The sequence below is a fragment of the Argopecten irradians genome, chromosome 14, assembly GCF_041381155.1.
Source record: "Argopecten irradians isolate NY chromosome 14, Ai_NY, whole genome shotgun sequence".
In the NCBI taxonomy this organism is placed as follows: Eukaryota; Metazoa; Mollusca; class Bivalvia; order Pectinida; family Pectinidae; genus Argopecten; species Argopecten irradians.
Window position 1 is genome coordinate 33,205,076 of NC_091147.1, and position 13,536 is coordinate 33,218,611.

General features: G+C 34.5%; 1 protein-coding gene across 1 annotated transcript; it reads left to right on the forward strand.

Annotated features, from left to right (window-relative positions):
• Positions 1-4,835: 4,835 nt before the first annotated feature.
• Positions 4,836-13,098, forward strand: LOC138307537 (angiopoietin-related protein 7-like). The gene is made up of 5 exons (XM_069248337.1): positions 4,836-5,554; positions 7,565-7,680; positions 9,410-9,506; positions 10,251-10,415; positions 11,720-13,098. Exons 1-5 carry the CDS (start codon positions 5,254-5,256, stop codon positions 11,965-11,967), a joined length of 927 nt encoding a protein of 308 aa, XP_069104438.1. The 5' UTR covers positions 4,836-5,253; the 3' UTR covers positions 11,968-13,098.
• Positions 13,099-13,536: the final 438 nt, after the last annotated feature.

The window sequence follows — 13,536 nt, forward strand, 5'->3', positions numbered from 1 at the left end:
GTCTTTGGTTGCATTAAGATATTAGGTTATTACTTCCGGTTTATTCAACTGATATTTATTCCTATTTATCTGATCTGAAGTCTATGGTCTATATATTTCCGTTTGCTTGGGACTGGCACTATAAGACCTTCCGAACCAAAAACAATGATAATTTTTGGGACCACTATTCTCCTATAACTTCCATTGTTATACTGATATGTACATGTAATATAGATCGTGACGTCTTCTTGACCTTAGTCATGACGTACAATATGTAATGACGTAATTATGTCTGCTATCAAATCAGAAAGTATAAACACACTTCCAACGCTAGCTAAAGCAGCGTTTCCTTTAAATGCATATAAAACATCTCTACAAGCACATGTTCACTCTCCAAACACAAACACCCCCGAATTCTTCTCAAGCGTAACATTTTCTTGCTGCAATTTCGATTCCAATAGCATAAGCAAATCACGATATAAATGAGCTATTTAATAACGCATATCTTTATGCGTACTTACGATCAACCGGGATGAAAAACCAAATGATTCTATGGTGTTCACAATATACGTACTTACGATTTTAAAATCTATAAAGATGGAAACATGTGTGTTTCCGTGGACTTACTTATGACGTCACATTAAGATGCTCCGATGACTGGCAGCTGGGAATTAGATTTGGCAATAAAGACAACGGTGTACATTACAGATTGGATTCTCGAATTCTGTTATCGCCATTCCTGGTATAAGCGACACTTCTGTGCTGGTATTTAAATTACGTAATTACCGCGATTTGAATTGAAATTTGGTATTGTTATCATCGTAACCAATACCTCATTTAAATATTTTAGGTGCTTGTATGTTTATTATGGAGAATACGGCACTACAAAACTTTCATTTTTCTATAGTCATTTTGTCCGTCCGTGTAATGTTAATTGAATTGTTTTCAAACTGAGGAATTGCTATATAACACTGAGGTAACGTAGTAAATAAAAAGGAATTGTTGTTATCAACTGCATGCAAAGTTTGTACTATGTGGTGTTTACTTCCTAGTACCAGTGGATAGTGTTACAGAACTATAATTATGGGATATTATTCATTTGTTTCTTAATGATTTTTTATGATTATATTTTCGACGATCTTACGTTTGTCAGGTATTCAGTGCTTGTTAATATATATTTATTCCCTGCAATACAAGAATACATGTATTAAATATCTGCGTATGGATCATTTATGTTGTGTTCTGCGTATGGTTGTGTTGTGTTGTTGTGTTGTTTTGTGGTTGTGTGTTTTTGTGTTATATGCATGTTGTTTGTTGTGTTGTGTTGTTGTGTGTTGTTGTGTTGTTGTGTGATGTTGTGCGATGTTGTGTTTTTATGTTGTGTGTTGTTGTGTGTTGTTATGTGTTGTTGTGTAATGTTATTGTGTTGTGTGTTATTCGTGTGTTGTTGTGTTGTGTGTTGTTATATGCTGTGTGGCTGTGTTTGTGTTGTGTTGTTCTGTGGTTGTGTGTTGTTTGTGTGTTTTGTTTTGCTGTGTGTGATTTTGTGTTGTTGTATCGTTGTGTGTTGTGTTGTTTTGATGTGTGTTGTGTGTTATTGTTGTGTCGTTGTGTGTTGTGTTGTTATTGATGTGCTGTTGTGTGTTATTAATGTGTTGTTGTGTGTTGTGTTGTTGTTCTGTGTTTGTGTAATGTGTTGTTGTGTGATGTTTTTGTGATGTGCTGTTGCGTTATGTTGTGTGATGTATTGTTGTTGTTAGGTGTTGCGTTGTTGTTGTGTTGTGTGTTGTGGTGAGTTTTTGTTTTGTGTTGTTGTGTTGTGTGATGTGTTTTTGTGTGATGTTTTGTTGTGTGATTTTGTATTGTGTTATGTTGTGTGATGTGTTGGGTGATGTTGTCGTGTGTTGTGTATTATTGTGTTGTGTTGTGTTATGTGGGATGTTTTGTTGTTATGTTGTGTTGTGTTTTGAGTCGTTTTGTGGTGTTGTGTGTTGTTGTTGGGTGGTGTTGTGTTGTTCTTGTGTGTTGTGTGATGTATTGTTGTGTGATGTTGTGTTATGTGATGTTGTGTTGTGTATTGTTGTTACGTGGTTGTGTGGTGTGGTTGTGTGATGTGTTTTGTTGTGATTTTGTGTCGTGTTGTTGTGTAATGTTATCTTGTGTTGCGTGGTTGTGTGATGTTGTGTTTAGTGTGATGGGTTGTTGTGTTGTGTGATGTTATGTTGTGTGATGTTGTGTTGTGTGGTGTTGTGTTATTTTGTTGTGTGATGTGTTGTTGTGTGGTGTTGTGTTCTGTAGTTTTGTTGTGTTGTTGTGTTGATGTGCTGTGTGATTCTTTGTGGTTTCATGGTGTTGTGATGTCGTGTTGTGTTGTTGTGTGGTGTTGTGTAGTGTTGTTGTGTTATTGGTGTGTTGTTGGTGTGTTGCTGTGCTGTATGATGCTGTGTGGTTTCGTGGTGTTGTGGTATCGTGTTGTGTTGTTGTGTAAAAACAAGTTCTTTTGGGGTCACTTTTCAACGGGGTCTATTTTCAACAGGTCGGTGTAAAAAGTGCGTTTAAAATTCAGTTTTCAACGGTTTTCGGGGTCATTTTTCAACGTTGAAAAATGAACTGAGGTCAGTTTTCAACGGGGTCCATTTTCAACGTTACACCGGCAAGAGCATGAATTCCATCCCGTTGCCGATAGTGTTGCAAGCGACGATGTGATCCACTATACAGTACCCCTCGTGTAATTCCTATGACCAACACCATACCACTCAATTGACTGTTCTTTGTCGGTTTTAACACCTCCGGGGTGAAGGTCACTCTAGAGGCACACGTTCGATGACATCTTAACTCATAACGAGAGCTTACGTTATTTCCCGGATCGTGACTGTGCATTTACGCATACAAAGTGGAAAGGTTCCACATTACTGCTTAACATGAATGAGATGACTTGTTGATCAACGTGTTTTATCTGCCATCGTCACGTTTCTGTATTGATTAACCGGATAAAATGTTCATTGAAGCAATACATAATTATCAATGATTTACTAGATACAAAAATGATGCGGTACATGGTAAGTACTTGACCAATAACAAAAGCAAACATGTCCAATTGGCTACTCCTTCAACGGGTCGAATAATCCACAACATACAAAATCTGAAAAACAAATAATAAAAAAATATTGCGTGCAAACACGGAAAAATATATTTTTCATTAACTATGTATCTGGTAATCAATTGGTAACAACCACAAAACTAACAGCAGTGTTATTACCAGGCCGTAATAATACTAACAAAGGAGGGTGAAAGAGAATGAATGCATATGTCCCGGGTGAGGGTGAAAGAATGTTTAAATACAAAACATATATCAATGAACTAGAAAATAGTACTAATGAAAAATGAATTAACAGATGTACGATGATGAAATGGCTTCATGTCAGAGGCACGAAATATTATATAAAATGTCTATTATAAAATTAACAGGGCAAATTAACAAATACTAATTTTACTGTATTCAAGATTAAGCAACTTTGGATTGGTTTATTTTTATAATTTAAACAAAATTTGTTTCAATTATTATTCGTTATGCGTCATTCAATTCTTAAAACATTGGTATGATTTTGACAATGCTATGTATAGATACATGACGAGCCAACTCTACTTACTTAACTATTTTCAGCAGTCCAATATGTAAAATGTAACTGTTAAATATTTAAGCATTAAATTAACTTCCTATGGCATCTATGGTCTATGTAGATGCCAGAACTTTGCAGACAATCTCCATAATGTGCGCTATAGTGCGCATTATGAGATGATTGCCTGCAAAGCTCTGGCATCTATATAGACCATAGATGCCATAGGAAGATAGTTTAATGCTTATATTTACATTATAAACTCATTTTAGGATCTCTGCATTAACATTGTTTAAGCTAGACCATGAAAACCGTTTATCAACGACGATTTAATCCACAAGATGGAACAGCCATTTTGACGGTGATCAGTTGACGTCACCACGTCAACATTAGTGACGTCATAAGGTCACGTTTTGGGTGTCAGTTATACCGTCATATCCTTCACTTTGCCTTGGTTAGTTTCTATAGAAAAAGATACAAGTAAATGTAGATATGTATCTGTCAAATACGTCTATTCGTAAGCGTAGTTTAGCTACAGGTAAACTAACAGTCACAAGCTACCATTCTGCATTTGATATGCATGTGCATGTAGTACTTCAAAAAACAATGGATGATATCATTGCTGAGTTTTGATAAAAATATATATCATAAGTATTTTCTTCCACGTCTACATCTTTATTAGTTAACATGTGAATTAGGACACGGCACTTGCAATTCTACACTATTCAGAGGATTATATGATGACTAACTAGTGATTCTGACGATAGAGAATAGTGATTCTGACGATAGTGACTCTATTGATTTTGATGATAGTTATCATTATAATGAATTTTATAATAACAGTTATTGATATCAGAAAATCGATGATTGTTGGAAAAGTCATGCAGTTCAATGACAATATAAAAGAAACTAGGGTTCATAAATCCTAAATTAGGGGCATTCAGTCCTTTTACATATTCCTTTTTTTCTGCCGCCGATTAACCGATATAATATGCAGTCGCTGTATGAATATTTATACATATGGATGAGATAACAATTGCTGATGTAGTGTAAAGTGACTAGATGTGCATCAATATTTCTAGGATATGTTTTTGGGAACAAGGGTTTTATACATATCGAAAGACAGGTTGCATATCTAATATGTGTCGCTACACATACTACTTATCATCATTTAGCATATTTGGTTAGCAATCGCATGTATAACAAAGTCTATGGTTGGCTACAGGTGAGAGATTGACAGCTATCTAACCACGCCTATTTGGAATTTTCTGTAATAAGAAGGGTGTTAATTTTGGCATTGACTCAGACAGAGAGCATTTCGCTGACCAGAAATACAGATTTGTATACTGTATTACGTGAAGTGTATATGAACTCACCGGCATTCAGTTTTGAAATGCATGAAAAAATAGTAAAATACAAAGTTAACAACGAAAAACGATTAATGAACAGTAGAGTCCTTCTTAGTAATAAGGGTATTACCAAACCTGAGCTAAAGAGTACTTCGACTATTTCAAATGTTCTGTAATAAATAGAGTTATCAGAGATTCCACGAGCCAAAGATAAACAACGACTGTATATTGTGGACTGTACAACCAGAAGCCACTCACCATCATGAAGGTTTAAAAAGCTGGGTAGACATTGAATTACGGTGGAAACAATGGAAGTGAAACTATGCATTGTAGCGTTAGTCTTTTCAACCGTAGAATCTTTCACCAGGGTTGATTTTCCGCAACTTAGCAAAAGAGTACTTCGTGTGGTACAAGCTAATCAAAGTTTATACAAACTTGATTCATTTTTTGGGATTTCGAATCATGCAGTATGTGCCAAGAATTGCAAAACAGAACTATGCTTTGCTTTTTCGTACACGACAGATGACTCAATATGCGAGACCTACTCCCGCGCTTTTGAAGAGTCAACATATGCTGAAATTTCGAAATCGACTTTGCACTTTAACAAAGGTAAGTTTTTAATACTTTTTTAATGATTCCATCATCTGTCAAAATGAGGCATAAACAAGTTTAAACACATACTTTCACCTCAACACAGAATTAATGGATATTTCTCACATAGATATATTAACATTAATTTGCGTAGTGTACATTAAGGTTTTTTTATTTGTCTTGTTCTGCGAATCAAATAGAAATTTATTTATAGAGTCTGTCATAATATTTGCTGATATAGTTGACATTTTCGAGCTGGCCAGTCCATGTGTTATTCATGATATTTTTGAATGATTTTTCATTAATAATAATGCATTTACATGTTGAAATAAAACATTTTGGAAAATATAGGTCACATTGACCTAATTTTGTAAAATATCAATTATGTAATAATAAAGGTCATCTGGTGCCATAACTTACCAGACAAAAATGTTATATATCATATTAGATTGCATTGAGCAATATATTTGCTTATTATCAACTTAAGCAAAGGATATCGTGGAGGGGAAGGGATTGGGGAGGGGGAGCAGGTGGGGGAGGAGGATTTTTTTTTTAAACTTTAAAACACACATAAATATATATTGTTATGTTCAGAATGAAGATAAACTGGCTCAAATATTACTATTTTCTATAGTGAATGGCATTTGAGAGAATATAATTATATATAATACAATGCACAATTAAAACATTTACGAAATTATTATTGCTTTTCAAAATTTTATAGCAAAGTATTGGAGCAAGTATATGACCCTCTGAACATTAGAAAAAACATTTGTTTGTATTTTAAAGTTTATAAAAAATTTCCCCTCACCCTTTCCCCATGCTCCCCCTCCTCAATCCTAACTCAATCATAATATTCTTTGCCAAAGTTTATAATATGCAAGTATATTGCTCAATACAAATTTAATATAATATATATAACATTTTATTCATGTGTATTTTGGCACCAGATGAAATTTATTCTTGAACAATTGACATTTAACAAAATAAGGTCACTGTGACCTACTTTTTGACACTTTTATATTTTACACACAGTTATATTTTCCAAAATGTTTTGCTTTCAGCATATAAATGCATTATAATTCGAGCATTTTCGAGCAGGTCATTCCATGTGTTAGTCATTAGCGTTTATAAAGGAAATACACGTTAATAAAAAAACATAAAAATAAAAATTATACGTCTGAATAGAGAAAAATCAGACGATGACAAATGATTTGGCGAGAAATACTGATTGCCAATGGCTTCCGGTGTGCTGTTATTTATTACTGACTAAACATACCAATAGATGAAATTGTCCTATCGATAAACGAGATATACAAAAATAAATACAACACTTCAATCCAAATCAAATATTTTAATTATAATATATTCTCATATTTACCAATTTTAGAAATATGTTAACATTCTCTCATTGTATTCCTAGAATGATACAAACCCAGTGTTCCCTTGACCTCTTTAACTCTGATGAGGGTATTAGTACGCCAGCCAGAGAACTCCGAAGCAATAACTTTACACAAAATAGCTTTTAAGTTAAGATTTAAACGTAAGATTTATTTTACAATTACATTGGAACGTTTATCTTTCATTGAATGTTTTCATAATGATTTTTTCAAAGTATGTAGTTTGTAGTCACGTGAGAGTGTGATTTTATTAACGGTCTTGCGCAACATTGGATCTTGTTGTGATTTCCGTTTCCCGTACCAAGAAATTTTTCCAACTCTACATATATAGATGATTTACATACCGCGTGTTCCATTTAGCGGAACGTTTTATAATGTCTAAGTCTGGTGTGGGGGCCAGAGTCTCTCGGGCTATATGTATAATATGCACTATGTTTTGCTTATCCAAAGGTTTATGATGAAATTGTACTCCATTGAAGATTAAATGTTATGGATACAGCTTATTGTTATACATGTAGTTACACTAACATTGTGATTAACGATTGTTATATGTTTTTAAATCTGTTTATGAATATGTTGTATTTGGTAGTGTATTGTTATGGTAACTCTTTCGATTTCATTTTTTCAGTGATTTATATCAACAGTTGTGCAGATCTTATTGGACATAGGTCTGGGGTATACAAAATAAGAAATGACGGCCCTATGGTGTACTGTGATATGGATACTGAAGGTGGACCGTGGACTGTGAGTATTGTTCACATAAAACACTTATCCCACAAAATTTTAACCAGCGTTATATTTTCATTGATAATTAGAATTGACACTACTTCCCAATGCTATATGACACATGTACATGTGTAAACCTTACTTTCTATGTGTTTTCTGATGCGAGTTGTCTGGTAGTTACTTGGCTCTGATGGTTGCTGTCGTCTACTCAACACAAAGCAACCATTAGTAACCAATATTTACATCACCACTGCATAGTACCTGTATGTTGCTACTACGTCCAATGTATGATGTTTTTAGTGTTCACATTGGCACAGCGCTGGCGCACTAATACCACATTCAGAGTTCAAAAGGTCAAGAAATTACTGGATTTTAAATCAGTATGATAATTCACCGAAAAATATAACATATTCTGAAAATTGATCAAAATGGATATATATTCTTAGGAAGTGTTTGAAATGGATTGAAATGTTTAATATTGTTTAAGTGTATATCCCCGCTTTATCGAGATGGGACTATTTTATCTATTGTTATTGTTTAGTCAGTTGTCCGTGGCAACACATCGGAAATTGCCAGATCTCAACTCTTTCCTGCCAAATTATTGGCTGTTCCAAAAATGATATTTTAACCATACAAACGTATAACTTTTATTTTCATACTGTATTTACGGGAATAACTATATAAATGTAAATATACACAGTGGCATATATGCCTTGGTGTATAGCATACATAGGGTGTTCTAGCATATATATCACGGTGCGCATTAGCGCACCATTAATGCGCACCATTAGCTATGCTAGAACACCCAATATATGTTACACAACAATGCATATCAAAAATATGGCAACCAATGCTTAATTGAGGACGACATAAAACTATAATATTCTCAATCGCCATTTTCGCTTAAAGAACGAGGAAGTTACAATGTTTATAATTTATCAAGTCAACTTTGTGGCAAACTAATGGTAACAATCATAGTTACTGTATATTATACCACATTTGATCTAGTGATACTATATTTCTTCTGAAATATAACTTTCCCCATATTTTGCCTATAAAGTGTATTATCATCTCATCAAATTATGTCCCAACAGAAAAGAAAAATGTTCATACAAGAGTAGATATTTAGATACGTTCAAAATTATAGTAGGTGGTCCGTATATATTTTTCTTTTCATCTTCACCATTAAATTTGAGATATCTCATCATTCAAGTGTAGCAGGTTTTAATTGTAAATAATAATACTGTCAGTTGTCCGTGGCAACACATCGGAAGGTTTTAATTGTAAATAATAATACTGTCGCCTTCTAGCTTCGCGCTAGTGGGGTTGCGGGTTTGAGCCCGGCTGGCGGCACACTATTCTCGCCTTGTTAAATTTGGTGCCATAAACCAGACTAAGGTAGGGATTGTACCTGGGTTGGTCTGTGTTCGGGGGCGAACACGTTTGAAAGGTGGGAGAAGTGTAGCAGGTTTTAATTGTAAATAATAAATACCGCCGCTTTCTAGCTTCGGGCTAGAGGGATTTCCTTTAAGCTCTGTCGATAAAGCGGCGGACCAGTTAGTCTGAGGTCGCGGGTTCGAGCCCGGCTGGCGGCACACTACTCTTGTCCTGTTACACAGCATTAATTTTTGCCTGATTGTCTGATTAAGCCTTATCATGACATAAAGTCAATAACTTGGGATTGGAGCCTTTTAACGCGCATCTGTTTTCATGTTAGTAACAAAATGTACAATTATATTTTAATTAGGTAATCCAAAGGCGAACAAAGGGAGATGTCGATTTTTATCGTCTATGGAGTGACTACAAGAAAGGATTTGGCGATCTCCAAAGAGACTTCTGGCTCGGTAAGATACGATAATTGAATTTTGTATTTCATAGTTTTCACTGCTTTCCTGTGAAACTTAAAGTAGACATATGCTAGGTTGTTTATATGTATATTTTTAGTTAATTTCTAATATGTCTGAAAAATGATGAATTGCAAATCATATATGGATCCCCATTTGGCTTGTTGAATTATACTTGTTTGTTTGGATGACTGTTACATTACACTATCGTCCTATTAACAATCAGCATGCATTCGAGACTATCCTTGCCGAGCGCTAATCAGAAGCAGTTAATTAACAGTCAGAATCATTTCAAGACGATCTTCCATACAAGTGTGTTGCTTGTGTGAAGTCTGTACGTGTGCCGGGAGACGGCAGGCAGTATGTTCGAGTTGTAACAGTGAAACTCATTGTCATCTCCATCTCAGTGAAGCATGCATCCGAGACTTTCTTTATGCCGAGCGTTAAGCAGGAGCAGAACCTACCTCGTATAGACACTATGATTGTTTCTCGGCCAGAGTACGGAGCTTAGAGCCTTACTCACAAGGGTGAACGCTTAACTCGAGTCCAAAAGTGAGCCAGTTTTAAAATGACTTAAGTAGCATACTTTCATATGCCTCTTATGTAAATCCATCTGATAGAAATTGCCTTTCTAACCTGGTGTGCGTTCTATAAATTTACCTTGTGACAACATTATATAGTTATGAGGAACAGATATGTTGTTTGTCTCGGGGATCACTCGTTAAATAAATGTCACTTTTACAGGTAACGATAATCTCCACCTCCTAACAAACATCTCTAAGATCCTGCGTGTGGAAGTTGAAGCTTTGACTGGGGAAAGGGGGTACGCAGAGTACTCCAATTTCCAAGTTGCTGATGAATCACAAAATTACAAACTGATTGTAAATGGCTTCTCCGGGAATCTTTCACGTAAGTTTCTATTCCAAAGTTCAGTAATTTAAAGCCCCAAATAATCGTATGCCCCTTCCAAAGTCATCAGTTCAAAATTGATTTTTATAGCACGAAAACATTCTTATTGTTTTTTATCTTAAAGTCCATCCTCGATACTCCAGGGGTTCCGATCACTTACGATCTCTACACCCCTGGACTATCTCATAGTAAAACTGGAGGCAACAGAATATAACAGGTAATTTAGTCATTTGATGTACAGCAACAGAGATGTATAATGGTACACTGTGGTTAACTGTGTGGCTTTGATGTTAGGCGTCGCTCTCTGTAGTCTTCAAAGGAAATCGTTGCTAGCATTTGATTGATCAAATGTTTATCGCTGAGCTGCCTTCAATTTCACTATGAGATTGTCCAGGGACGTAGAGATCGGAAGTGATCGGAACCCCTGGAATATCGAGGATGCTTAAAGTCATACATTCAGAATGGTTACCCTATCAATAGAAAAATGTTTGGTTTCGTTCGGTTACCTTGAATTGAAAATCAAAATTTAATTATGTATGCTTATATTTGTATGTGTCAGTTAAGACTATAGCAGCCCTGCATGGTTTAGGCTTATAAAGTGAAAATGATTTTTTCAAAAGGTTTGCTTATTAAGACAATGTCTCGCTCTTAACATATCTACAGTGTTTTTCGGGTAAATAACAATCAGCCAAAGAAATATCAAGTTTTACCCTTTATATTTAAATATATTTTTATGACGGAAAGAAACCCGTAATTGAAACAATATCATTTTCATTTCTTCTAAACTAATCATGCTTATTCGAGGTTGGTGGAAGAAAGATAATTTTGTGTCGTATACATAACGCTATGGCACGTGGTATTGCAAAATCACCATAATCATCCTCATCATCATCATCACCTACATCGACAGGGTAGTTCATATACGTGTAGCTTATTTACTTATACCTAAATCCAATTGAAAAAATACTTGCACCGTCACTTTTTTGAGTGGTTGGTTGTTTTTCCAGGTTTTCTACCCTTTTATGTTTTCCCGTGATTGATGTTTTGATGGAATTTAGCTTTTCCATCACTTTATCCAAGTCTGTCATCGGAGTTGGTGAATTCCCGACTTACGTGTGCAGCGTCAAGCAAATAACTGACGCTAGTTGGCGATAGTGCCACCAAGTTATAATACTATTAGAGTTGTTCCCCCTGACTACGCTAAGCACATGATAAGACAGAAAAACACATATTATCAATGTATATATAAAGTCCTCTATTTCATACCATTTCACCTATTTCCCCTCAAAATTATTTAATTACAGATGATGGCATGGCGTACAGTAATAACTGCCAGTTCACCACGCGAGATAGAGACAACGACAACACGAATGATAGACACTGTGGTCAGAGGAATAAAAGTGGTTGGTGGCATAACAGATGTGTGTATGCTCAACTAAATGGGATTTTCAGGAAGTCTATTGTTGATTCTCAGGTTATGCGATGGTCGTACTTTCCAGACCCAAGTGTGAAGGATCAACCTTTAAAAACGACGAAGATGATGATTCGATAGACTTACCTTAAACGTTTTTTTTTCAATATTTGATCTCAGTCAACAAGGCTTTTACCAAAAGTGTACTGTAAACGTATCGATTTTAGCGGTAGTTTAATTCTAGGGTTATTAGCATTGTCTTTGATACGTTGGTATACGTATATTAAGGATATAATTTATTACCAAACGTAGATTTTTCAATTTTTTCCCGAGTTTGGAATTTTGTAAAACACATGTGCAAAATTAAAACATTTGAAAACATTGAAATATTACACAGAGACATCTGAAAATCGGAAGTCGGAATTTTAATTTTATTAAAGATGCTCCATCGCCGAGAGAGCGTTAATTATATTCATCATTTGAATTATTGGTGTTTAATCGTGTATATGTAAGTCTAATTCACACAAAAAATAATATAAAATAATGTATTTCACCTTTGGTGCATGCGCAATCAGTACTTCATTCCATATAGAATATAGTGACACAGAATTTCTTCGGGATGCAATTAATTATTTTTCATATCTTTAACTTGAAGTAAAATTAGAAGCTCAAACTTTTCAATGGTGGTAATGGTGTAAAGTAAGTAACTTTTGTAACTAAAGTAAAATACTAAATCGTCTGCTCCTGTTTTTGATAGTGAAAAAATACCATTTGTCAGCGGTGGAGCATCTTTAATATGACTATACAGAGAATTAAACGGATATTAATATTAAACATTGTTTGTAAAAGGACATTTGCCCGTTACTCTATTTGATTTGATATAAAACGATGTTTGTAACAGGACATTTCGTCGTGATTTTGGTTTATATTCATGTAAATAGATGTTTGTAAAGGGACATTACATCATGACTATATTTGATGTTGATATAAAAAGATGTTTGTAAAAGGACATTTCTCCGTGGCTATACATGATGTTGATATATTGTAAAAGGACATTTAATCATGAGCAAATTTGATGTGTTATGTAAATAGATGTTTGTAACAGGACATTTCATCGTGACTCTATTTGATGTTGATGTAAACAGATGTTTGTAAAAGGACATTTCTCTGTGGCTATATTTGATGCCGATATTAAAAGATGCTTGTAAAAGGACATTTCTCCATGGCTGTATTTTATTTAGAAAAAGATGTTTGTAAAAGGACATTTTATCATGAATAATTTGATGTTGATTTGTAATTTACAAAAGGACATTTCACATCATGTAACGAAAAAAATAAAAGATTTGTAATCGGACATTTCACCGTGGCGAAAAAAAATGAAAAGGACGTTTGCCCGTGTTTTTATTTAATGTTGATATAAAACAAATGTTATTAAAATGACGTCACTCTGTTGCTATATTTGATGTTGATATAAAAAGATTTTTGTAATCGGACATTTCACCGTGGCGAAAAAAAATTGTAAAAGGACGTTTGCCCGTGTTTTTATTTAATGTTGATATAAAACAAATGTTATTAAAATGACGTCACTCTGTGGCTATATTTGATGTTGATATTAAAAGTGTATTTGATGTCGATATAAAAAAATACTTGTCAAAGGACATTTCCATGTGGCTATATTTGATTTTGATAAAAAAATTATGTTTATAAAAG

What these genes read in the sequence shown, in the direction of transcription:
- LOC138307537 (XM_069248337.1), top strand. Translation starts at nt 5,254, where the DNA reads ATGGAAGTGAAACTATGCATTGTAGCGTTAGTCTTTTCAACCGTAGAA. An exon ending in CTGAAGGTGGACCGTGGACT is followed by an intron (nt 7,681 to 9,409) that starts GTGAGTATTGTT and finishes TATTTTAATTAG; the next exon opens with GTAATCCAAAGGCGAACAAA. An exon ending in CCAAAGAGACTTCTGGCTCG is followed by an intron (nt 9,507 to 10,250) that starts GTAAGATACGAT and finishes TCACTTTTACAG; the next exon opens with GTAACGATAATCTCCACCTC.